The 25,825-nt window shown below is 43.4% G+C and overlaps 1 protein-coding gene across 5 annotated transcripts; it reads left to right on the top strand.

Moving 5' to 3' along the window:
• Positions 1–465: 465 nt before the first annotated feature.
• On the top strand, positions 466–24,782 carry LOC129013812 (golgin subfamily A member 8B-like). 5 transcript variants are annotated; one of them, XM_054450527.2, is made up of 17 exons: positions 466–515; positions 942–1,037; positions 15,933–16,052; positions 17,182–17,262; positions 18,109–18,147; positions 18,413–18,460; positions 18,545–18,629; positions 18,725–18,831; positions 19,836–19,922; positions 20,030–20,137; positions 20,343–20,430; positions 20,813–21,069; positions 21,329–21,520; positions 21,604–21,704; positions 21,787–21,887; positions 21,995–22,150; positions 22,237–24,782. In XM_054450527.2, the coding sequence occupies exons 9-17, from the start codon at positions 19,860–19,862 to the stop codon at positions 22,437–22,439; spliced, it is 1,269 nt and encodes a 422-aa protein (XP_054306502.1). In that variant the 5' UTR covers positions 466–515; positions 942–1,037; positions 15,933–16,052; positions 17,182–17,262; positions 18,109–18,147; positions 18,413–18,460; positions 18,545–18,629; positions 18,725–18,831; positions 19,836–19,859; the 3' UTR covers positions 22,440–24,782. The 5 variants fall into 5 exon arrangements, with proteins under 5 accessions (XP_054306502.1, XP_054306497.1, XP_054306499.1 ...); XM_054450522.2 differs by lacking the exons at positions 466–515; positions 942–1,037 and adding an exon at positions 14,088–14,237 and having other exon boundaries at positions 21,326–21,520; XM_054450524.2 differs by lacking the exons at positions 466–515; positions 942–1,037 and adding an exon at positions 14,092–14,237.
• The last annotated feature ends 1,043 nt before the right edge of the window (positions 24,783–25,825 follow it).

Genomic DNA, 25,825 nt, shown 5'->3' with positions numbered 1-25,825 from the left:
AGATGGGATTGAGGGCAGGAGGGAATGCGACCTGGTCAGCAACTTGGTAAATCCAACTTGCTATGCTTTTAAGGAAGTTGTTTTCTGATGTTACAGGCAACATCGGAATTACTGAATTGAATTCTGAGGTAGTACTTTAAGGAAATGCGTTCTTCTGCCCCTATTCTTTGGAATACTTAGGGCTAAGTTCTTAGTTTTTGATATCATAAAAATTCAAAGTATTCTGTTCTAAGAGCCATTTCAAACAATTGACTAGAATTTCAGAGCAATTACATGAGAGTAATGCCAACAGAGTTTTTAAGTTACCCATAGTCCTATATCCCTAAGAAGTATGTTCATGCTTGCGCTTGCATGTTCTCTTCTCATGTTTACTGTGTGCATTCTTTCTTAGTAATGGCATGTAGAAATTGTTTAAGCAAGAATAATTCTCGAGATAATTTTGTATGTTTCCTTTTTTCTTTTTAAGATATGTATTGGGTGGAGGAGCATTATGTATTGAACTTCTCACAAAACAGGTGATTATTTTCTTATAATACTCAATTTTCACCCTCAACAGAGTGTTTCGATTACGTAAGTTAGGTTGTAAGTAGCAGGTTCTCTTAAAGAAATTTTAGTGGTTTTTTTTTTCATAGCTCCTACTTTCAAGAATGAAAAAGGTAAACCAGTAAAATGAGATTGTACTTGGTGCTGAATCTGTGCTAGGATAGGCATTAAGAGTGACCTTTATTTAAGGTTCTAATTTGCTCATGTAGGCCACTTGGAACGTCAGTTTGTTGTTTTTGGTGAGATTCTGGAAATGGCCCAATTTTACTTTTTCCCCTTGACTCCAGACTTTTTAACACTGATGTGCTGCTGTTGAGGCATATGCCATTTCGTTAGGCCTTCCCAAGTGGGAATAAGGAATACTGCTGTTTTCTAGAGATGTTTTCTTCTTTCTGTAGGGCTGAAGCAGTGCCTACTTGACAGAACCAGTCATCGTACAAAGAAATGCCACCTGACTCAAAGGCAAAGCCAGAGTGCAGCTTGGAGCAAAGAAGGTATTTTATTAAGAATTTTACATAAACCATAAGATATATTTTATATTACTTTGTGAGCCTTCTGCCTGTCTTAATTCTTTTTCAGAGAATTTGTTTCATTTTATTTGCTTTGTTTTCTTCTTGTTACAAAGATGATCTATAGAAAATATAGAAGTATCATTTCTTTATTATTGCTTTTTCCCCCCTCTGTACCTATGCTTACCAAGTCTTTTTATTTTTTGCTTTTTATTAACTCTTTCAATCCTCTTAATAACTTAAAAAGAGGGTATTACTAATATCTGCATCTTGTGGATGAGGTAACTGAAGGTAGGTAACTTGTCCAGGGTCACAGGTGGCAGAGCAAGGATTAAAACCAGACCGTCTGGCTGCCCAAGGCCCGACCAAGAGGAGCTGAGAGCAAGCCACGGGGGAGAAGGATGTTGGTCGGACTGGTTTCCTGTTCAGTTACCATGAAACGCAGGCTTAACCTTAATTCTAGGACATGACCAAGAAAGCCTTCCAAAGCCATAGGTTTTTTACCATGACCGTGACTTTTAGCAAGAATTTGTGGTTTAAAGGCAACATTGTGCTCTAAGAAGCTTCCCTTCACTCTTACGGAGGGACTGGTAGTTGAGCTAAATAGTGAAATCCTGGAGCACACAGCCTTTAGGGCAGCTTCTGACCTATTTCTATGGTCAGGAAAGACACCTGTCTTTCCCTGCTGCCTACAGCCTCCAGTTATTCACCTTCAGAATTTCCTAGTCTGTGATCACATTCAGATGAGAGATCTGTTTTGTTTTTTCCAGGATAGGAGGAAGTGAGTCACCACCTATACTAAGCAGTCTAGTCTTCTGTGTATAAATGAGCAAGATTGAGGAGCCAAATTTGAGAACCTTGTGTAATCCTGACATTCTCCAAGAGAATCCAAGAGAATGTCAGGATTACGTACGGTGGTAAAGTGGTCTCGTTAGTTGTCTCCACAGCTCTCATCAGAAGCAGACACAGTTACTTTTTGTAGGAAAGCATCTCTAACTTAAGCCTGTAGGATTCCCAAAGACTAAAGGCAGGCAACTATGAATTCAGTGAAATCATAGCATTCAAGTAGTTAACCCGCTGTATTTGAGAATTATCAGAAACAATGCATAATATGTTTCCCAAAGACTGTAGGTTTTGGAATTATCAGATACAGAATACAGACTTCAAATATTAGAATTGTGAAAAAATAGTTACATGTGAAATAAATCTATTATATAAAAAAAGATGGACTCATAAAATTGAGCGAGCAGTAAGACCACCAGGAATGATGAGGAAGACCTGAAAGGAAAATGGATGAAATAGAACTTACAGAAATAAAATATATAGCTGGGTATGGTGGTTCACACCTGTAATCCCAGCACTTTTTGCAAGGCTGAGGCGGGAGGATGGCATGAGCCCAGGAGTTGCAGACAAGCCTGGGCAGCATGGTGAGAACTCATTTCTCCAAAAAATATCCCACCACCACCAAAACAAAAATAAATAAAAAGAAAAAAGTTAGCTGTGTATGGGGCACCTACCTGCCTATAGTCCCAGCTACTCAGGAGGCTGGGGTAGGAGGATTACTTGAGCCCAGGAGGCCAAGGTGGCAGGTGCGTGCCCCTGCAGTCCAGCCTGGGTGACAGAGTGAGACTTTGTCTCAGAATAAAATGGAATAAGGAAATATACAATGGAATTGTTGAAATAAGAAACTGACTGGGTGGATTAGACACCAGCAGAAAGGATTAATTGGTTAGACCATTATCTCCAAAAAGTAAGTCCGTATGTTACACAGACAGACATGAGGATAAATGATAGGGCAGAAGTTGGTCGGGTTGGCAGGGAGAGGGAGATCAGAATGAGGTCTAAAATATGTCTTAGTGGAATCCCGGGAGGAGATATTAAAATTATATTGGAAAGTGAGAGAAATGGAAGTTCTAAAGGTGACAGAAGGAAGTCCACATTAATCAGTCACAACAAATGTAAATGGACTAAAGTTACCAGTTAGACAGATGGAACTAATAAAACAATATCCAGCTGTTTTAATCTATCTTATTGAAAATATGAGGATGTGAAAAGATTGAAAGTTTGTATAAAGGAGAGAGAGTGATAAAGATATGCCAGTATACATTAACCAAAAACAAGTGATGGAGCTTCAGTTTCAAGCAAGATAGGATTTTGGAACACAAAGCATTAGTAACAACTTGATGCTAAATGACTGTTAATTAGGAGGATGCAGCAATTTTCATATTTTATTTACCTATCAAAATAGACTCAAAATACAGAGGAAAAACTGATAAAACCACAGGGAGAAATTGACAAGTCTGCCATTGTGTTTGGAGATTTCAACATACCCGGCTTACCATAAGTAAGTTACACAGAATGCCCATATATAGATTTGAATAACCCGTGAATGGACATGATACAATGGACAAATATAGACCTCTGTACCCAATAATCAGATATTCTATATTCTTCTCAAGCATATGTGGACTGTGGGAGAAACATTAATTATATATTAATCCATTAAGCAAGTCAGAAGATTGAAAAACAATTCATACCATCCACACCATAAAACTTATAATTTAAATATGAAGCAATTAAGTTTAGAAGTTAATAATGAAGAGATTAACCAAAAGCTACATGAATTTGGAAGTTAAACACCCTTGTAATTCCTAGTTTAAAAAATCCAATGAAATTGTAGAATGCTTAGAATTGAACCGTAGTTAAAATAGGAAACTTCTATCTACCCCTCTCTCGCCCTCTCCCTCCCTCCAAGGCCCAATTCTTATATTTCTGCTTGTTAATTTGCTATAGTTAATTCGGATATATACAAAGACTAAGAACAATTCCTTGAATATGGTGACAACCTGTACCTGGAATAGTCCAAATCCTAATTACCCTGATTCCTCCACCAACAGTTCCCAAACTGGTGTACTAGAAAGTCTTCCGAATGCTCTTTGGAAAAAAAAACAAAAACATCGTGGCCATATAAATTCATTGTTCTGAGAGGTCCCGTTGAATTTACCAAGCATTTCCCAAATTGATTTATTCATCAATAACCCCAAGATGCTGGGATTACAGGTGTGAGCCACCATGTCCGGCCTTCCATAAGGCATGTAAATGCACTTCCAAAGGTAGAATCAACAGAGTTTCCAAAAGTCAGTGGCAAGATCTCTAGACTCAGACGTGCCTTCAAGTTCCAACCCCCAGCAACCCAAAGCCAATGAATTGTCCTCCCAGAATAGCATCAGATAGCAATTAGAACGTGGTCCTCGAATTCTCCAGATCAGCTCCAAAAACATATATACTGTTAACCGGGGAAATATTGTGAACTGAAGTCTTCAACAGATAACATTAATCAAAAACATTTCTATGGGTAAACGATTATATATAAAATAGGTTTCTCACCAACAAAAGCCTCTATAAATTTCAGGCTAATGACAATTTAACTTATGTTTTAAATGCATAATTATGTCAAATAAATAAATGCATCTACAAAGGCCTGAATACAATCTCTGAGTCTAAGGTACCCCCGTCTTCTCAATTTCACATTTGATTATACGTGTATTTGAGAGAACATCACTCATGATTTGTTTTGGGAGTATTGTCAAATATTATCCAGTATTTCGGATATTATTGAAACTAGTTGATTGGAAGTCAATGGCACTGTTTCTACTAAAAGTAGGATCCTAATCAGTAGACAGAGACGTATAAGAATAGTCATTCTACATCGACAAAGTGTCAGTATCAGGCAGTGGCTTCAAAGCCAAAGTGGTGGTTGGATGGAAAGTGGAATTTTAATTGGCGAAGGAGGCAGATAGTGAGACATGTTGATTCAATAATAACGTGAAGTCCAGGAAAGCCTGTGGCTGTAAAGAATGTTGAGCCATAGAGTCCATGGGAGATAGGAAAGGGGGCCTCAAAATATTCAGGCTTGTAGAAGGGTAGAGTAAATATCTAAGGCAATTGTGATGGATAGTGCTTGAAGTATTTGCTTTCGACTACCTTCTATCAGGCTGTCTACAAACTTGGAAGTTTCTTGAGGGCAAGAATGAAGTCTTTTACAGCTTCTGGCATGCCTCTGTGTACCCACCGCATCCTCAATAAATAATTGGTTACCCTACTTTGTCATACAATATATATCATACTTAGCTGTACAGCACAATGTGATTTGATCACACCTAACCTATGAGTGGAGAATCACAGCGTTGAATCTGTTTAAAAACAACACTCCCTATTCCCTTTCACCTGCATAATATATTCGATTTGGTTTCTAGTAATGTTGGTTCTACCCATATGTTTTTAGGTAATAGTACCATCTGTGATGTGCCTAAGTAAAATTATACCAAGAATTCTATGGCGGCAAAGCTAATGCACTGCTCTTTGTTTTGATTAAGATTTTGGACGTTTGAAAATATAAATTCAGATATTGGACTGTGAGGGTTTTATTTTGGAGGTTGGAGGAGATTGAAATGTTGGGGTAAAACTGCTAGGCTCCTTTGGGACTTGTCTGTCGGGGTGGGGAGAATATACAAGTTAACCAAATCTTGTAAATTCTCACAGTGCTTAGCTTTGTGACTGTACAAAAACTGGCATTGTTTTTCATAGGTCTCAGTGGAGAAATGTAAGCTGTGAGTTTAACATCCTGTTTACTGTGTTTTGGCCAGGATTTTGCAAGCTTTTGTGGAGAAAATTATATTGCTTTTTTTATCCTCTTTGTAACATATATGTATATCAGTATGTTTCCTTGTGTCTTACTATGGTAAAATTGCATCTTGCATATAGAGAAATAAGTCTATTAGGGTGAATTTAAAAAAATCTTTACTCTGAGGTGGCAGCCTTGTATAATGAACCATATGTTTAAGCCTTATAAATACATCACACTAGAGCCCAGCATGGTGGCATGCGCCTGTAATCTCAGCCACTTGGGAGGCTGAGGCAGGAGGATCGCTTGAATCTAGGAGTTTTAGACCAGCCTGGGCTACATAATGAGATCCCATCTCAGTCAGTCAACCAATCAATCAGTTACACAAAAAAGATCAAGATCTTTCTTGCTCTTTTAGAATGTCTTTCCCACACATTCTAACAAATGTCTCGGTGTCTAAAACAATGAAAAGGGTTTATTGACAGAGTTACAGCAGTCATCAGAGAAAAATCCTGGACAGACTGCAAATGTATACCAGTTGTGAATTTCTATGACTGCAATTGAAATCCAACATTATTTTTGTACGGTCTTCTTGGGTGTATCTGTGTTTAATAACTTGTTTTCAAATTTAGAGGACTGTAGCTATGGTTTCTTCTTAGAGACCTTGACCTTGAGGGGCTCACAGTTTAATGGAAGAGAGAACTGGAAACCAAGAATTAAATGCGGAGAGTGAGGTTCTGCAGTACAGGGTGTATACAGGGTGCAGAGAAGCACTTTGGCACCCTGCTCTAGACTTCCTGAAATGCCATTTCCTGACCCTACCTGGACCTCTCTCTGTAGGTGCTGTTCTATCTCCTTGCAAGCCTTTTCTACACCTTAAGTGGCTGCTGAAGTTCTGTTTCTTCAGAAGCTTCTTGAAGCCTGCCTCTAGCTCATCCAAATAATTGTTTTGTCTACATCTCTGTTATTTCTTTATAAATAATTACAGCCAATTCTTATTATTTGCAGTAGTAATATTTTATAAAGTTGCCCGGAACACTGAATTAACCAAATAGCAAACCCTCGTTTCCAGGGTAAATATGTACATAAATACATATGTCATGTAGGTTATCATCTTAATTCCTAAAAACAACTCATCCTGGTAGATTGAATTTTCTTTATTTCCAAAAGAATAAAGGAAGTACAGAATTGTAAGTGATTTGTCTGAGGCCACTCCACTAACAGGTGCCAGTGTTATGATTCAGACCCCGTCCAACTGGCCCCAGAGCCACAGCTTCTTGCACTACCCTGCAGTGTCCTCTACTGTCTCTGTCCTCAGGTCATCTTTGTATGAGAGTTGAAACAAGCAGACCAAGGTCACTTTATTTGACCTTAGCTTGGGACGTGTACAAAGAGTGACAGAGTTTTCACTACTGTGTGTCTATCCAGGAGCCACCCTGAAAGTGCCACAAGTATTAATTTGGGGAGTACAAAGACATTTTAGCAAGTAAGCTAATTTGCAAATATGGGATACACAAATAATGAGGGTCAACTGTATTTGTAAGTGACTGCTAGGGTCTGTTTCATGGTAATCCCTTCCCCCAAGAGTGTGGAATGTTTCTTTAGCTTCTTTAATAGTTTATTTATTCATTCATGTATTTATTAAGTACTTATTATAAGCCAGACTCTGCTTTATTCTGTGTGAACAAGCTAGAGATTAAGGTCCTGCCCTGTGGATTTTATATTAGAGTAAGAAAGACAGATAGCTAAGTCTGGAGCTCAGGGGGCGAGGCCTAGGTTGGAATTATAGATTCACTTGGCCAGGGTGAAACCTGGTGTGCCCCCTCCTGCTTCACATCCACAGATATACTTCCAGAACATGTCTGTTCTATTCTTGTGTATAAAATCCTCCTTTTGAGCCTGTCTCCATTGATGCATGTCCACCTCTACTTTTGTTGATTTTGAGGCCACTTGCCCATGTAGCTGGCAGGATATTGAAGAAGAATCATACTGACCTGGCTCTGCTACCTACCAGCTGAGTTACTTTGGTCAAGCTCTTGGACTTCTGAGCTTGTTTCCTAATTTCAAAAGTGGTGATATGATGTGTTAGGCACTGGTGGGTTGCAAAGAAGAGGCACACATGTATTCCTTTTGTGATGAGGGCCGAATGTTAACTTGGATGGAAAGTCATCCAAGCAGCCATATTGTCTCTGGCCCTAGTACTTTCAAAACCTCACAGAACATTAATTTCGCAGTATTTAGGGTAGGACTTGAGCTCTGAAGACCTATAGTGTGGTTATTTGTTCATACGGCTGTTTTCCATACTAGACCATGAGCTCCATAAGGGCAGGATCTACAGTTTCATCTTTCTATCCTAGGCACTCAGTTCACTGCCTGATACATAGTAATAGAGGCATAAATGTTTCAAAAGTTGAGGAATTTTCAACACTTCCTGAAAGAATAGGAAAATATAAAGGCTTCTCAGAGAAGGTATTATTTAAGCTTTTATTTTTGAGATGATGTCTCAGTCTGTCACCCAAGATGGAGTGCAATGGCACGATCTCAGCTCACTGCAACCTCTGCCTCCCAGGTTCAAGCAATTATCCTGCCACAGCCTCCCGAGTAGCTGAGATGACAGGCCTCTGCCACCATGCCCAGCTATTTTTTTGTATTTTTAGTAGAGACGGGGTTTCACCATGTTGGGCAGGCTAGTCTTGGAACTACTGACCTCAGGTGATCCGCCCACTTTGGCCTCCCAAAGTGCTGGGATTACAGGCATGAGCCACCATGCCCAGCCTATTTATGCTGATTCTTTAAGGGTGAGTAGGAATTTTTTCCAGGTGACTAAAACCTTGAGACATTATTCCAAGCAGAGACCAGCTGGGGCAAAGACACAGGGTTATAGAGATGTTGAAGTTTACCAAACACTGCTAGATTTAAAACACAAAAAAGAAACAATCAAAATCAAAAATTAAAATTAAAAATCACCTAAAAAAAAAAACTATTAATGGGCTTGGCCAGAGGGGATGTCACAATTGAGTTAACTGTGACCATAGACACACAGTAGTGGATGGAAGTTTTAGGGAAAAAACATAACATTCTCAGATTGTTGGCAGAATATCTAGAACAATTTAGAAATACAGGTATTGAATTCTGGGAATAATTACACTATAGTGAAATCATTTCCTTCTCTGCGTATGAAGCATGTATGTGTCGCACACTGTTCAAGGTGCTGAAAATCAGACTCTTCTCAAGGAGCTCATGAGCAATCAAGGGAGATGGATGGGTGAGCCACTGGTTATCATGTGACAAGTGAGGTAATAGAGATATGACTAAAATGCTATCCAAAGAAGAAGAAAGGAATTATTCATAATATATGGAGTGCTGGGGAAAGAGTTCTGAAATGAAGCCTGCCGGGCGTGATGGCTCACGCTTGTACTACTGGAGGTGAACGTGGGAGTATCCAGGAGGATCTAGGAGTTCAAGACCAGCCTGGTCAACAGAGCAAGACCTTGACATCTCTATATTTGTGAAAAATAAATAAATAAATGTTTTTAATGAAGTGATATTTGAGCACTCTGAAGCACCATACAAATATAGGGAAGACTGAAGGAATATATGCAACTTAATTGGAGTTAGCATTTTTTGAAATTTTATATTGCAAAGGTGTATATATTTACTGTTGTGAAATTAGAAAGAATTGATAGTCAAGGAGGGCAGTCTATAAAGCACTCCATAGATCCACCGTACTGGGACAATGCTTAATGCTTTGATGGATTTATTTATGCTTTCTATGCATATGCATGTATTGTATACATACATATGCATGGTTAAATAAAAATGGTTCTCCTTGGTGTTCTGTTTATCCACTTATTGTTATGAAGTAAATCCCCAAAGAGTACATTTGCTTTGCCCGGGGGAGTCTTTTGCTACATACTGCTGTACATAATGAATACTATAAAAGAGGCTAATTTTTCAGCCTTGCGACATTCTGGTGATTGAAACAGAGGCTTCATCAAAGGCAGATTCAGAAATGAACTTGGTGTGTGTAGGTGGTTATGCTTGGCATTATTGCCTGTAATAGAATGATAGGGATGATTTCAGTCTCCACCAACAGGGAACTGGTTAAGTAAACTGTGGTACATCCAAATGATGCATACTGTGCAGTTGCAAAGAAGAATGAGAAAGACCCCTGTACTCTTGTAGAAGAACTCGGATATATTGTATGTATTTTTTAAAAGGAAGAAGGAATGGCGTCGTATGTGTGTCTGTATGTATGTATTTTTTAAAAGGAAGAAGGAATGGCGTCGTATGTGTGTATTTGCAAAGATAAATTCTGAAATGATATATAAAAAACCAATTAAAAGTGTTTGGCTGTGGAAGGAGAATAAGACTCTGAATGGGATTTTGCCGCAAGGAGAATAAGACTGTGAATGGGATTTAGCCACATACTTTTATAGATAGTTACATTTAAAAATTTTCTGAACTATGTATTTGTACACATGACCCTTTTAAAAATAAGTGAATGAAGGAATGAAGTAGGATTATGAGAAAGAGATAAGAAAAAAGGATCTAAGGGGCTGCCCATCTTTTTAGTACCCAGTGAATATTGATACATAACAATAGCAGCAAAAATTGGAAGAGTAGCCCCAGGAGGGTGGGGAGTCAGCCTTTCCTTTATCTTTTCCTCAATTTCATATATTAAAAAATATATATTCTGAGAACAATAAAACAATTTGAAATAAAAGTGTCTCCCGATCTCTTAAAATAAAAGGAAGATGGGGCAGCTTTATATAGTGCACTTCCCAAAAATGGGCTGGTTTCCCTCAGGAGGCAGGGATTCTAGCCTACATGGGACACATACGGGAGAAAAAAAAGAAAAAAAAAAGATTTAAATATAAATAAATGAAAATAACACTTCTCTCTGATTACAAAGGAAATCACATTCTTTCTGTAATAATTTGGATGACAAATATTAAGAAAAGTCTTTAATTTCTCACTCAAAACATTCTGGTTTGTTGCTTTTTATACTTTTTTATGCATGTAAACATTTTAAAAAGTAGAATCATACTAGATAGTCTTTTGTCACTTACTATATTTTGGGCATATTTCTGTGGCAGTAAATATATCCTGGCGTCATCATTTTTAATGGCTGGATGTATATTAATTGAATCATTGCCACCGCAGAGGTGAATTTTCTTATATATACATTTGAATGGACTCAAGCAAGCATTTTTGGACTGAATTCATAGAAGTAGAATTTCTGGAGGGTAATAATGTTTAGGGTCTTGAATAGAAATTTTCAAATTATCCTCCAGGAAAAGTGGCTCAGTTTACACTCCCACCAACAGGGACAGAGCTCCAGGTTCCCCCTTCCATTTGTCATCTTTGCACCTTTATACAGAAAATGTCATTGTTTTCATGACATTTCCTTGATTTCTAGTGCTTTTGAATCTTTTTTATATACCTATTGGCCATTTTTATTTTTGTGAGAAGTGCGTGATTCTCCATTGCCCATTTTCTGTTGAAAATCATTTTTTTTTCTGAGTAATGTTAAAGATTTCTTTATAGGCTAAGGATACAAACCTTTTATTTGTCATTGAGTTTACTAAAACTTTCTCCCAGTAAGTAATTTGTCATTTCATTTTTTTTCTTTCTTCCTTCCCTTCCCTTTCCTTTCCTTTCCTTTAGTTTCTTTCTGTTCCTTTCCTTTCTTGTCTTTTTTCTTTCCTTTCTTTCCTTTTTTTCTTTTTTTCCTTCCTTTCTTTCCTTTTCCTTCCTTTTTCCTTCCTTTCCTTTCCTTTCTTTTCTTTTTCCTCTTCCTTTTCCCCTTCCTTCCTTCATTCCTTTGCTCCCTCCCTCCCTCCATCCCTTCGTTCCTTCCTTCTTTCTCCCTCCAAACTCCAAAGTCACATTTCACTTAATTTTTATCCTGCCAAATTGGAAAGCATTTTAACTTAGTGATTTTAGTGTAAACAGGAGCAGGAGAGAATGTAATTATCTAGGTCTCACTCTGTCACCCAGGCTGGAGTGCAGTGCCATAATCATAGCTACTGCAGCCTCGAACTCCTGGGCAGAAGCAGTTTTCCCACCTCAGCCTGCCGAGTAGCTAGGACGACAGGTGTGTGCCACCACGCCCAGCTGTTTTTTAAAATTTTTTGTGGAGATGTGAATTCACAATGCTTCCCAGGCTTGTCTTGAACTCCTGACTTCAGGTAATCCTCCCACCTTGGCTTGTCAAAGTGCTGGGATTCCAGGTGTGAACTGCTGCTCCCGGCCGAGAGTTTAGGTTTCTTTGCTAGTGATGTTCTTGGTATCTTTTCCTATTTGAGGCTTTGGAGCCAGTGCTGAAGTATTACACTCACCATCCAAGGTTTACAGGGCTTTTGTTTTAATATGGAACAGATGGAAGAACTGTTTAGTTCTGCATCTTTGCAGGTATACAAAATGTGCCTACCAGGACGCTGCTTTACATCCATTGAAAGCAAGAAGTAGTACAGTAAAACTTAGCCGGGCTAGAGGCTTTGATTGAAGGAATGGAGTGTTCTGGTTGAATTCTATTAACTTGAAAGTATGAAGGTGAAAAAAATTCAGAACTTAAATTTCCTTTGAACGCAATTTGAAAATATAGCCAATGATTCCACTTGTCTTCTCTAGTAAGCATGGACATTCTGATCTACTTGGTATTTTGTTATAGAACTCCTACTGTGCCTGAGACTTACATTGTGAAGATACTTTTTTAAAACTTTAGCTGTAAGAGGATGTAAGTGGTTTCGTATGAGATCAGGCTGGATGAGAACTAATACTTGTAAATATACTTTTTAGACTAAACGTCTGATTGCCACTTGTTTTCTTATTGAACTCATAAAAATAAATCACATTGGATAGAGGGTGGGAGTAGCAAGGAGAGTTACGTGTTTTAATTGCATGTCATTGTTTCATATCGAGACAGAACATATAGTATCCCTGGCTTTGGACCTACAGAAGGAAACACATTTTTCTACCTGCTGTATGCCAGAGGTTCCTGAGCACCTGGAGGGGTTATTGCAGCACAGATTGCTGAGCCCTTCTCCAGAGTTTCTGATTCACCAGGTCCAGGGTAGGGCCTGAGAATTTGCTCTTATAAAAAGTTCTCAGGTGCTGCTGGTGCTGCTAGTCCAGAGACTACATTACTGAGAACCACTCTTGTCTACTAACTATAAATTGTAGAACTCTAGACAAAAGCTGAGTTTGTCTGGGGTAAGAAGCACACAGGTTATGGAGCCAATCATGAACGATTAAACCCTTGATCCCAGCCTTGTGTGAAATTCACGTAACAAGCAGTACACAGTGACATAACACAATTCTTGGTTTTCATGATTGCAACTCATAGCCAAGTATCAAGTGAGAGATTCAGTTTCCTTTGCAAGGCTTAGAGAGTCCAGGTGATTATAGAAAAATGGGCCTTGTATTTGTTTTAAACCGGTGAAGAGCTTTGAGTGCTTATTAAATTGAAAGCTTTTTAAATTTATTTTGCATTGTATTGTATTGTATTTCTTTTGAGATGGAGTCTCGCTCTGTCACCTAGGCTGGAGTGCAGTGGCGTGAGCTTGGATCACTGCAACCTCCGTCTCCCGGGTTCAAATGATTCTCCTGCCTCAGCCTCCTGAATAGCTAGGATTACAGGCAACCACCACCACCCCTGACTGGTTTTTGTATTTTTAGCAGAGACGGGGTTTCACCATGGAGGCCAGGCTGGTCTCGAACTCCTGACCTCAGGTGATCCACCCGCCTCAGGCTCCCAAGGTGCTGGGATTACAGGTGTCAGCCACTGCACCCAGCCCAAAAGCTTTGCATTTTTACAGATATTAACCATCTTTCCTGTTTAAGAAAAAAAAAAAAAACAACAATAATATAGGAGAATTAAGAGAAACATTTTTCCAAAAAAGAAATCATTTTGATTATTTTATCTTATTGGAATGTTGGATAATATAGTCTGCTTCATTAATCATCAAGCATGCTATGGATTTCCCACTTTTATAGGATCTGTATCTCAGTTCAGGTAATACTGGTAATTTTTGTACAGTATTTGAAGATGAAAGGTATAGGCCAAAATCATAGACCTTGCATAGAAGCTGGTTGATGAAGACAGCTCTGGAGGAACACATAGATACACACAGAGAGACACACACATATATATAAAGTGTACACACATATGTTTTTTAAAGTCTTAAAGGTTTTAAAGCAAAAGCCAGCCCCTCCCCTCTCTCAGAGTGGGTGGGGACAGCGGTTGCATGGGCAGCTTTCCTGATGAGCCACAGGTCCCTCTGGATACACTGCTGCCTGGCCACGCCCCCTTTCCCTTTCATCTTTCTCATTGACCAATGGGCTTGGAGCATTAAGGCCACACCCCTATTCCGCATTCTGCTGTGGCCCTGGTTACGCCTCCTCTGGCTCAGTTACGCAGCTGCCTGCTAGGTGACTGGAGGCGTTGATCGGTGCTCGCTGGGATTTTGCTGTCGTGGCCCCAAGCCCGCCTCCCTCCCCACCCCACAATGGCAGAAGAAACTCGACAGAGCAAATTAGCTGCAGCTAAGAAAAAGGTAAAGACGTACCAGGTCATGGCCCCCCAACCCAGCCACAGATCCCCTCCGACGACAAGACCACTGCCAGAGTGCATACTACTCCTGAGGCACACTGGACTTTGCCCCCCAACCCCAGCACTTCTGGGCTCCCCCTACAAAAGTCTTGTCAGTCAGCCCTGCCCCTTCAGCAAACAGCTCAGTCCCTGCCCTCGCCAATCACCCCAGGGTGACTTTGGGCGGGTGACTCCTGGGGCTCCCTGCTCCATTACTGGGCCCTCACCTCTTGCCACCCCAAGTTGGACCTCCCTGGGCTCTTTGGGCTCACGTCTCCAAGGACCTGGGCCCCCCAGCCCCAGGCCCCGCCCTCGCCGCTTGTCCCTGGGTGACTTTGGGCTGGTGACTCCTGGGGCTCCCTGCTGCAGACTCTGCCCTCCCCTCCTGCTGCCTCAAGGTCGACCTCCCTGGGCTCTTTCCACTGGCGTCTCTAAGGACCTGGGTCACAACCCTGTGTTTCCCTCCCGCATCGTGGAGCGGCGACTCGGACATCGCGCTGATGTGGTCCCTCCCCCGCACTAGGAGGAGTAGAATGTAGTGATGTCACAGTCTGTCTACTAACTGTCATTACTGCAAGACTGGCTTTGGTCTTATGGCCCAGTCCCCTAAGCGTTGTCACCCCATTTCTGGTTCTTCTGGTCACAGCAGAAATTTCCAGCTGGAAGGGGAATGGAGACTATGGGACCCAGGAGCAAGAGGTTTCAGGCTGCCTCACTCCCTTACAGATGTTGATGGTGGGAAAAGCCTACACTTCCCCCGTGAACTCAAAACGTTGACAGTATCTCTGGATGGCAATTGGAGAATGGGTTTGGTTTGGTTTGGTTTTCTCCCAGGCTTCTACTTTCCAGAGAGATTTTAACATTTTTTTCTGAGTTCTCCACCTCATATTCTCATTCTCCATGGTTCTGGGACCAGACTGCCCTTCAGTCAGTGGTCTCTGAAGTGAGATTTCCTCATCTTCTGTGGAATAGACCTTGGGAAACTGAACTTGACAGTTTGAATCTTCCTCATATTGTCTTAACCTGGGGTGCTTTGAGTACCACAGGATAAATGTGGGACATCTTTCTGAAGCATCAGTTTCCTTTGATTCTCTTGAGATCAAGAGAACAAACATGAATGTACTTAGGGATGGCAGTCCCATAGGTTTCTAAGAGTATGCCAGACTTCTCTCTGAAATGAGGCTTGGGTTGTCCTCTTTCTGGTAAATTCCCAGATTTCACTGAAAGGCTGCCTTCTGCCATGAGGACACATTGATATAAAAGTTTGGGAGGTACTGGTGCACTTCTTCCCACTAACAGACGTGTGAGGATGTATGACTCTAAACCACATGACATACAGCTCCTGCCTACTTCATGTTTCCTTTTCTACCTCTGCCTCTGGGTTTGGTCCCTGGCAGCTGCTGATTCTTGGCAAAACCCCAGAGCTTAGAGTCAGAAGACTGGGTTTCCAAGTTCCAGTATCACCTTTTTCTTTTCCTTTTTTCTTTTTTTCTAGCCATGATATCAATCCTTCTCTGTCCCTAAATGATGGTGACACCTTATAGAGTGGTTGGTGTCATTAAATCAGATGGTATATGAGTATTTTATAAAAACTATAAAGGAGGATGTGGCTGTAGGGGCTGATAGTTCTCATGAGTATTACTGCTCTTCTTTCCCACAGTTAAAAGAATATTGGCAGAGAAACAGCCCTGGTGTTCCAGCAGCAGCGAAGAGGAACAGGAAAGCAAATGGCAGTAACCCTGAGACAGCCGCTTCTGGTGCTTGCCACTCATCTGAGGCTGTGAGTCTTGCCTGGACAGGCTCCTGGGGACAGGGGACCCAAGGGGCAGTAGAGGGCAATTGTTAAGATTGTGGATGGACTGTTGGGTACTAGTTAAGGATTCTGGATTTGGCCGGGCACAGTGGCTCACGCCTGTAATCCCAACACTTTGGGAGACCCAGGCAGGTGGATCCCAAGGTCAGGAGATCGAGACCATCCAGGCTAACACGGTGAAAGCCCGTCTCTACTAAAAAATACCAAAAACAGCCGGGCGTGGTGGCGGGCGCCTGTAGTCCCAGCTTCTGTGGAGTCTGAGGGAGGAGAATGGCGTGAACCTAGGAGGCGGAGCTTGCAGTGAGCCGAGATCACGCCACGGCACTCCAGCCTGGAAGACAAAGACTCCGTTTCAAAAAAAAAAAGAATTCTGGGTTTGAATCCTGCCTCTCCGTCTGCTAGGGATATGATTTATGGCAAGTTGCTTGAGCTCTTTGGGCCTCTCTTTTCACATCTGTATAATAGAGGTGGTATTGTTTGACTTGTATTTGTGAAGTTTAAATGAGATTTATAATTGTTGATTTTATGTTAATCCCTAGTACATGGCCTGCTGTCAACACCCAGGACACCCAGGATATGGTCTTTGCTGTTTGAGTTTCCTCATCCCCAGTCTCAAGGGGAAGCCAGGACAATGAGAACAGTCACTTGCCATCAGGAGTCACTGAAAGGGCCCCAGGGTGGGATGGTGCGGAGATAAGAACCATGAGAGAAGTTGGCACAAAGGAGTTATGGGACAAAGGTCCAAGACAGGCAGAAAAGAAAATGTTGCCAGTTGATGGGGAAGAAAGGAAGTCGGAGGGCTCAGATACTGAGGGGGACAGAACATCTCCATGTGCACTCTCATCTCTTGTAGTCAGCAACAGGTATCCACGGGGAGGGCCCTACATCATCTGCTACCCTGAAGGATCTGGAGGTAGCAGGCTCTGGGCAGAGGTGCAGTGGCCCCGCAGGCCAGCCCTCCACCCTCCTCCCACAACGGGGACTGGGTGCCTCTCTGCCAGCTGAGACAGCGCACACACACCCCAGCCCTAATGATTATTCTCTCTACCTCTCCCCCAACTCCTCCTCCACCTCCTCCTCTCTGCATGCGCCTCAGAACCCACACCAAGAACAAGCAGCAGTCCTGGACTCGAGGTCCGTAAAAATCAGTCGACTGAATAACACCATCAAATCTTTGGTAAGAGTCCAGTGGGGTCCCCTGTTTCCACGCTGCCAATCCTAGGCTCCGGTTTCCCCTTGGGGCCCTGAAGAAGGGGGCTGCGGGCCCCTGGCGCCAAGGGCAGATAGGGAGCTGGGGCACCCAGGACTCACCTGGAGGGACCCCAGGGCATGCAGTATGGCTCTTCTTTTGCTGCCCTCTTTGCCGACTCTCTTCTCTCCAGACGCCCCTACTCGAGTCCTTACTACACACGCCCTGGCATTGTTGCCTCTTGGGGAAGTGCTGGCCTGACTGGTTGTCAGGGGCCCTGTATTTTTGCCACGACTCAGTACCTAATTTGATCTTTGATTCTGGACAAGCCACCTCTCCTTTTTGGGCTCGTGTTTCCAGAGGAGGTAGTGAGTATCAAAGGTCTCTGTTAGTTCTGAGAGTCTGAGATTTAAAGGCCTCCTGGAATGGAAACCTCAGGGCCAAGAGCTCCTGTCTGTCCTTTTCCATCCTATATCTGCTGTGAAGAGCCGTACCTGGCCCATACGTGCTCAGTAAATGTTTATTAAATGAACACACTTTTCTAAATCACAAGCTGGCAGAAGGGGGAGCCTTTCTCAAACTCCATCTCTAGAGGTTTATGTTGCTGTCCTCTCAAGAGATTCCTGATTCAGACTTTGAGTTCTGTGGCTGTGGCTGAAAACCAACAAAGACCCAAATCCTCTGTCCTTGGGAGCATAGGAACAGTTCCTGTTCCCATTGGGTCTGAGAACTTTGCCTTTAAAATCCATTCCTGGCCCCTGCCTACTGCTTCCTGTCTGGGGAATAGAGTTGAGGGGGCCACCTTCCATCACCTTAATTTGACTCTCCCCACAGAAACAACAGAAGAAACAAGTGGAACATCAGCTGGAAGAAGTAACGTGATTTCTTTGTGTGCTCGTGACATGACTGCTGGGTTTGGGGGACACTCAGATGTAGAGGCCCCAGTCTCATCTTGCCTACTCCCAGCCTGGGGAAGAAGGCTCACTCCTCAGATTCCACCCCATCCCCACAGGGCCCCTGATAACCTGGTCCCATGGGTGGGTCTGTCCTGGGGCATTGGTGGCATTCTGGGGGCATGTCTCTTGCTGTGCCATCTCTGCCTCTCCCTGGTAAGAGCTCTGTCTTCCTCTTCTTATAGGAAAAGGAAGCAAACAATGAAAAACAGAAAGCCCAAAGGGAGCTAGAGGTGAGTGGAGGGTGTGAAGTTTCCTCCTGTCTTCCGGAGAGTGTTTCTTTCCATTTCAGCACTTGCTTGGCTTTTCTCCCAAAGGTTCAAATCCAGAGATTGAACATAGAGAACAAGAAACTAAATACGGACCTGTATCGCACGAAACGTTCTCTCAGATACTTTGAAGGTGGGAATCTGGGCACCCTGTCATCCTTCAACCTGGCACTTTGACAGGTCTGTAGGGGGAGTCCTTTGAGCCCCATCTCAACTCTGTCATTACAGACGAGTCCAGGGATCTGGCCGGCCGCCTGCAACGTTCATCACAGCGTACAGGAGAGTTAGAGCGGGCTCTCTGTGCTGTCGCCGCCACGCAGAAGAAGCCGGATGGGGTGAGTCCAACCACCTGCGCTGTCCCCTGGGAGCCCGGCTTCGCAGATCGAGGAGTGAGCCTAAAGGTCCCTTCTGGAGGATGGAGTGTCCTGCCCAGAAGGCAGCATGGCCATTTCTCACTGCTTTTGTGTATGGTTGTTAGAGGCAGCCTGAGGCTGAGTCAGCTGCTGTGGGTGAGTTGGGGGGCATGGTGGGGAGCGAGCACTGGATGCAGAGCTTGGAGGCCAAGTGGCTGTCCTGCCCTTACCTGGCCGTGGTCTTGGCCAAGTCCTAGGTGGGGTGTGGGGTATTGGGTACTTATACTGTGAAGGTACAGAAGGGTATCTTTAGTATATTACCATTTCTGTAGAGAGAGGAAACGTGTGTGTGTGTGTGTGTGTGTGTGTACACACTATGATAATATACATAAAACATGTCTGCAAGTGTTCATAAACAACTCAGAAGAGAGCAACGGGGTGGCTAGGAGATACTTCCCTTTTATACCTTCTGAGTTTTGGACTATGTGAATGTATCATCCTTTCAAAAAGTGAATAAAAGATTAATTTTCCCCTTCCTGACTCTGCCCCCACCCCCAGCAAGAAAAATGGGCTTAGAGAATCTGATAGACCTGGGTGTTCAAATCCTAGCTCTGCCTAAGTGATCTTAGGCAAGCACTTAACCTCAAAATACTCCATGTTTTTTCATCTACCCAAGAGAGGTAATCATAGTAACTGTCTCCTATGGTGGTTGCGAGGATTCAATGGGATTGCTAGCGAGGTACCTGCTGAAGCACTCCATAAAGGTTCCAACAGTGATAGTCATAACAATAGCAATATTATCTAATCTCTCTCCTCGTCCCTTCCAACTTCACTGAGTTTTTTTCAAAACCAGACCACGGGCTTGGAAATGCCTTGATCTTTACTGGCCAAGTTGTATATTGGGTCTAGCCCTAGCCCTTTTAAGGGGCACTGTGTGGAATGGCCCAGGCTCCCCAGATCGAAACTTCTCACTCTTCACCATCCAGTTCTCGAGCCGCAGTAAAGCACTTATGAAGATGCAGTTAGAGCAGTCCATAAGGGAGCAGATACTGCTGAAACGACACATGACACAGGTGAGGTTTTGCAGAGGGAGGGATGTGGAAGGAAGATGACCCCAGGTGGCCAGGAGCAGGTGAGGACCAGTGACAGCCTTTCCTAACTTCTGTGCCCATTCTTGCAGTTGAAGGAGTTACTTAAAGAAGTCCAGCTGGAGAGAGATCAATATGCGCAACAAATAAAAGGAGAGAGGGCCCAGTGGCAGCAGAGGATGAGGAAAATGTCGCAGGAGGTGAGATCTGACCCTTCAGCCTCCCGCCCCCCCAACAACTTAGATAGGTCACTGGATCTTTCTGGGCATCTTTAAAATGGGAATAGTGCAGCCAGAGGTGGTCCTGGGTCTGGGCTTTGTGGAGGTGGGGGCAGAGAGGGAGATGGCAGCCTGTCCAGCCACCAGCCCCTCTCTCCGGGGCCCTTTCCCCCTGTGCTTTGGGCAGGTTTGCACATTGAAGGAGGCGAAGAAGCATGATACGCATCGGGTAGAAGAGCTGGAGAGGAGTTTGTCCAAACTCAAAAACCAGACGGGTAAGATGTGACTGGCATGACCTGGGAGCAGGACTGGCATCAGAGGGCTGTGGGGGTGGCTTAGAATGCCCCAGGAAGGTGGGTGGATGGCAGGGCTTTGAGGCAGAGGGAAAGAGGTCTGTGCCGGGAGACAAGTCTTGTCATCTCCATGAGCCTCAGTGTCCTAATGAGCAAAGAGGGCCCGTTGTCAGCCACCCACAGTGCTCTCTATCTGAAAGTGGTTTGGAAGATTGGCTACCATCCGGGTGCAAGGAATCATTAGCAGTGAGGCCAAGTTTGGGGAGCCTGAGAGGAGCTGTGCGCCAAGAGGAGGGTGTTTTGTTGTTTTTTGTTTTTTTGTTTTGAGAATCCAGAGGCCCTTATGATCTGCTTCCTTTCTCAGTTGAACCACTGCCCCCGGATCCCCCAGCAGTGTCCTCTGAGGTGGAGCTGCAAGACCTGAGGAAGGAGCTGGAGAGAGTGGCAGGAGAGCTCCAGGCTCAGGTGGAAAACAATCGGCGCATCAATCTCCTGAACCGTGGGCAAAAGGAGAGGCTTCGCGAGCAGGAGGAGAGGCTTCAGGAACAGCAGGAGAGGCTTCGGGAACAGGAGAAGAGGCTTCAGCAGCTGGCCGAGCCACAGAGCGACTACGAGGAGCTGGTGGGTTGCCTCACCTGGGGAGCCTGCCCGCCTCCCTAGCCCTCCAGGCCTTTGTTTCCCCACCTGTAAAATGGGGCAGTGCGGCCCTCACATGAAATATTACTTCCAAAGGCACCCGTGAGCCAGAGCTTTGCTCTGGTGGCTGCGGGAGAGAGGAGAGTATTTTTCTAACCTGCCTCCACCCTTCCCGGTGCCATGGGAGGCAGACACCAAGTTCTGGGGTCTCCAGCTGCAGAACTTGCTTCTCTCTGTCCAGAAGAACGAGGACAAGAGCGCCCTGCAGTTGGAGCAGCAAGTAAAGGAGCTGCAGGAGAAGCTGGGCCAGGTGACGGAGACGGTCACCTCGGCCCAGAAGGAGCCAGAGGCAGCAGCCCCAGCCTCAGGGACTGGGGGCGAGTCTGTGAGTGGGGAGACCCTCCGGGCCCTGTGGGAAGTCATGGAGAAGCTGGAGGTGAGTGAGTCCTAGCATGGACCAAGAAGGGCAGGGGTGGGGCAGGTCGCTGCTGAGATGTGACCCCATAATTTTGGCTCCAGAGCGGCCTTATGGACCTCCTGGAGGAGAAGGCGGACCTGAGGGAGCATGTGGAGAAACTGGAAGTTGGATTCATCCAGTACTGGAGAGAGAGATGCCATCAGTGAGTGGAAGACCAGGGCACGGCAGGGGGAGCTGCAGGGCTGTGGGAGGGGCCCCAGCGTCTGAGCCCTTTCCTCCCGCAGGAAAGTGCATCGCCTTCTAACAGAGCCAGGGGGCAGTGCCAAAGACGCGGCACCTGGAGGAGGACATCATCAGGCTGGCCCAGGACAAGGAGGAGGGGAAGGTAGGGTGTGCAACATCCCTGTGGGGGTAGGGGTGGGGGTGCGGGTGGGGGTGGGCATGAGGGTGAGCGCCAGCAGCGGCCTGACAGCTGAGCACCCCTCCCTTCAGGTGAAGCTGCTGGAGCTGCAGGAGATGGTGTTGCGGCTTGTGCCAACTATAACGAGGGGCACAGCAAATTCCTGGCCGCTGCCCGGAACCCTGCTGCTGAACCCGATCCAGGAGCCCCAGCCCCCCAGGAGCTTGGGGCTGCCGACATGCATGGTGGTGAGTAGAGCCCCCAGGCGGGGTGAGCAGGCAGGAGCACGGGGGGCTAGCACTCCACTCAGATCCCCGCCTCCCTCTCTCCAAAGATCTTTGTGAGGTGAGCCTCACCAACAGCGTGGAGCCTGCGCAAGGAGAAGCCAGGGAGGGTTCTTCCCAGGACAACCCTACTGCACAGCCAATCGTGCAGCTCCTTGGTGAGATGCAGGACCACCAAGAGCACCCAGGCTTGGGCAGCAACCCCTGTGTGCCATGCTTTTGCTGGGCTTGGCTGCCCAGAAGAAAGAGATAAACACCACCATCATCAAAGAGCTGCTCAAGACATTGTTAAAAACGAAACAAAGTTACGGGGTTAATCTCCTACACAATTCATTTACTTCATTTGAATGTTACAGCCACTCGTGATTATTTGTGTTTCTAATTTATAGTTTAAGTTTATTTGTAGAAAATTAAAGGAGAGTGGGTCTCTGTGGCTCTCACTGATGTTCACTCTGGCATCCTTTAGCATTTTTCTTTTTTAATTTCATAATTGTAGGGCATTAGCATGCATATCGAGTTTGCCCTTACGTGGTGGGAGTTCAAACACACAAAGACCCACTCGTCGCACAAAACTCTTCTCGCTGGTTTGGAATAGGCTCCCGTGCTTTTTAAATGTTATTTCAGCGTGTATATTCATTACAGAATTCAGATAAAATTTGCTTATGTTCTGCTATTATGCTTGATCTCATCTTAATCACAGTGAGCTCTTCAAGAGCTCAATATGTGCTTTGCCCTCAAGTGTGCACTGTTTATTACTTTGTAATATGCCACTATGAGTACTGACATTTAGAGTTGTTTAAAGGCCGAGAACTGGAAACAGCCTTTCCTCCATTTTCTGTGTATTGGTGATGGGAGTAATAACCTTTTGGGGGAGCTTTTTAAATCTCACAGAAGAGGAAAGTGGCCTCCTCTGGCAGGTATGTGCAGGATAGAGTGTGTTTCATTTGTTCCGGTGCCAAGAATGAGCACTGTACTGTGGCAGTTCCCTTAGGATTTGTATATGCTCTGGGCTCATGAAGATATTGCATCGTGAGCTGCAGCAGTTGTACTCTTTTCCAATGACCTAAAAAGGGCTTATTTCCGAGGAATGAAAGGCTCCCATCATTGGCTGTGGATGTGGAAAACCTTTCCTAGCTTAGAGCATTTGTATCTATAATACATTTTAAAGTCAGAGTTCATGTTACCTGTTTTAATCACGACTTCCTGTCCCAGTACACAAAAGGGCACTGGTTGGCATTCTTCTTAATGTATTTAGTAAAGATCATAAGAAATCCTTTAAGAGTTTAAATGTCCCTGGAACAGGCATACAGGCTCTGGTCAAGAATGAATTAGAGTGAAGGAAAGCTGTGTGGTGCCTGGCATTCCTCTCTGTTCATGGAGCTTCTTTGAGGCTTGAAGATTGATTTTACCATCTAGACGTTTCTGGCTAATACCTATTCTTCAACCACCTTGGTTACTCTGACATAGGAATTTACTTCTTTTCCTTGAGTGGAAAACACTTTAATAACAAACATTATTATAAACTAATATATGTGAGAGTACTTAGTTGAAACAAAAAGGAATTTTAGTAGACAGTATTATACTATGTTTGAAAATAAAGGAGAAGTTTATGCAACTTAAAATGTTTACAAACTGCAGTGCAATCTACTGTTTGTGAATGTCAGTGTATTATCAGGAAACGTGTTTATACAATCGCAGAGTTGTATTTCCTCACAAACTTTTTACGAAGAGTGAAATATGTTTTTGTACCTCTCAGTTTCAGTCAGGGACATATTTTGTGCAGTATTTATGTGATTGTGCCTATGAGTGATGAATGAATGCATTTCAGTCATACATTGCCTAAATCATAACTTGATGATGCTTGGGAAAGAATCAACAGTTAAAACTCCATGAAGATCTAATGTCTGTGTTCCAAAACACATCACATTATTAGGTTGTAGGGAGATATGTATGTGTGCTCCCTGGGGTGGGGATTTTCTAGTTACTAGATCATCTCTATTTTTAGCATTTGGCATCCTCATGATCCTTTTATAAATATGAGATTAACAGGAGAGCAGCAATATGATTTTGCCAATGGAATAACAGATTTGCTGGAATTCACTGAAAGAGGGCAGATATTGGGTCCTTGTGACTTCAACTGACTCTTCCAAACTGTATGAATTTATCAATGTATTAGATAAACCCAGTTTCAGAATGATAAAGAAAAAATATTAGACCAAATAATGCGGCTAATTAACAGTGGTATGATTTCTAGCCCGTGGGTTTAAAACTGTATCTTAAAGAGTCATTTTAAAATAATATAAATATTAAAAAATGTAACTGCTATCTTAATGTTCTGAAATAAGTTAAAACATTTTAAAATATGAATGTTGTAGTTTGAAAGAAAGAAATGGTGGGAAGGAAAAGTAGAGAAAGAAATGCCAATTCCAGTCCAAAGCTTTATTTGCCAAGTTTTCTTAGAAAGAATTTTACCAATGTATGAGTTCTTGTTAACAGAATGTATAATGGAAATACTGAAAGACTTTTGCCTAAAGTGGCATTATTGACTGCTGGCGTGATGCTACTGTAATGTAATAAATTATTAAATTGTTGCAAAGTGCTGTTTTTGCCTTAAAATTTTATTTTGCGCGTCTTGAAAACTATAGTATTAAAGGTATTGATACTGTGCAAATACTGGGCATGCTTGGCATGAGATAATCTGTTTCATTTTCACAAAATTGTAGTATAACTATGCAAGTGTTTATTAAAAGAACACAAAAAAGGTATGGGATTAAAAATGTTCTGGGGTGAAAAAATTATCAGATAAAAATGTTAAAAAGTGTGGCAAAATGTAGAAAAAAGTTTTCTGAAAAGTTACCATGGAGCACGGTGGCTCACACCTGTAATCCCAGTGCTTTGGGAGGCCGAGGTGGGCAGATCACCTGACATCAGGAGTTCGAGACCAGCCTGGCCAACATAGTGAAACCCCGTCTCTACTAAAAATACAAAAATTAGCTGGGTGTGGTGGTGGGTGCCTGTAATTCCAGCTACTCAGGAGGCTGAGGCAAGAGAATTGCTTGAACCTGGGAGGTGGAGGTTGCAGTGAGTCGAGAGTACCACTGCATTCCGGCCTGGGCGACAAAAGCAAAAACTCCGTCTCGAAAAAAAAAAAGTAAAGGAATAAAGAATGGCTACTCCATAGACAGAGCAGCGGCATCAGCTGCTCAACTGATTATACTTATAGTTACTTCTTGATTTTATGCTAAAAAAAAAAAAAAAAAAAAAAAAAGTGGGGTACAATGATCTTCCAACCAGGATTTTCAACATGTGGTCTCTGGGCAAGATGAAAGAGCAGACAGTTGCTCTGAGTAACAGAAAAGATAGAAAAGACAAAGGCGAAAAGGGGAGAAAAGCATTGTCTGTGGCAGAACACATAGCTCCGGGAGGCCAGAGAAAGACCCATCCATTGCAGCGACGCTGAATCAAAAGTTCAGGCACCCGCCTTTCAGTAATGAAGGGATCTCTTCCAGCAGTTCCATCAGCTCTCAACTTCCCCACTTTAGGGAGAAAAATGCTCCCATATCCGGTGATCCTGTACATGCCTAACCCTGTCACCCACAGCCATCAGCAAACAGTGCAAGGCAGATTAATCAAAAGAGA

This window comes from Pongo pygmaeus, chromosome 16 (assembly GCF_028885625.2).
Source record: "Pongo pygmaeus isolate AG05252 chromosome 16, NHGRI_mPonPyg2-v2.0_pri, whole genome shotgun sequence".
NCBI lineage: Eukaryota > Metazoa > Chordata > Mammalia > Primates > Hominidae > Pongo > Pongo pygmaeus.
The sequence above is the reverse complement of the archived record's forward strand: the minus strand, read 5'-3'. Positions and strand labels throughout refer to the sequence as shown.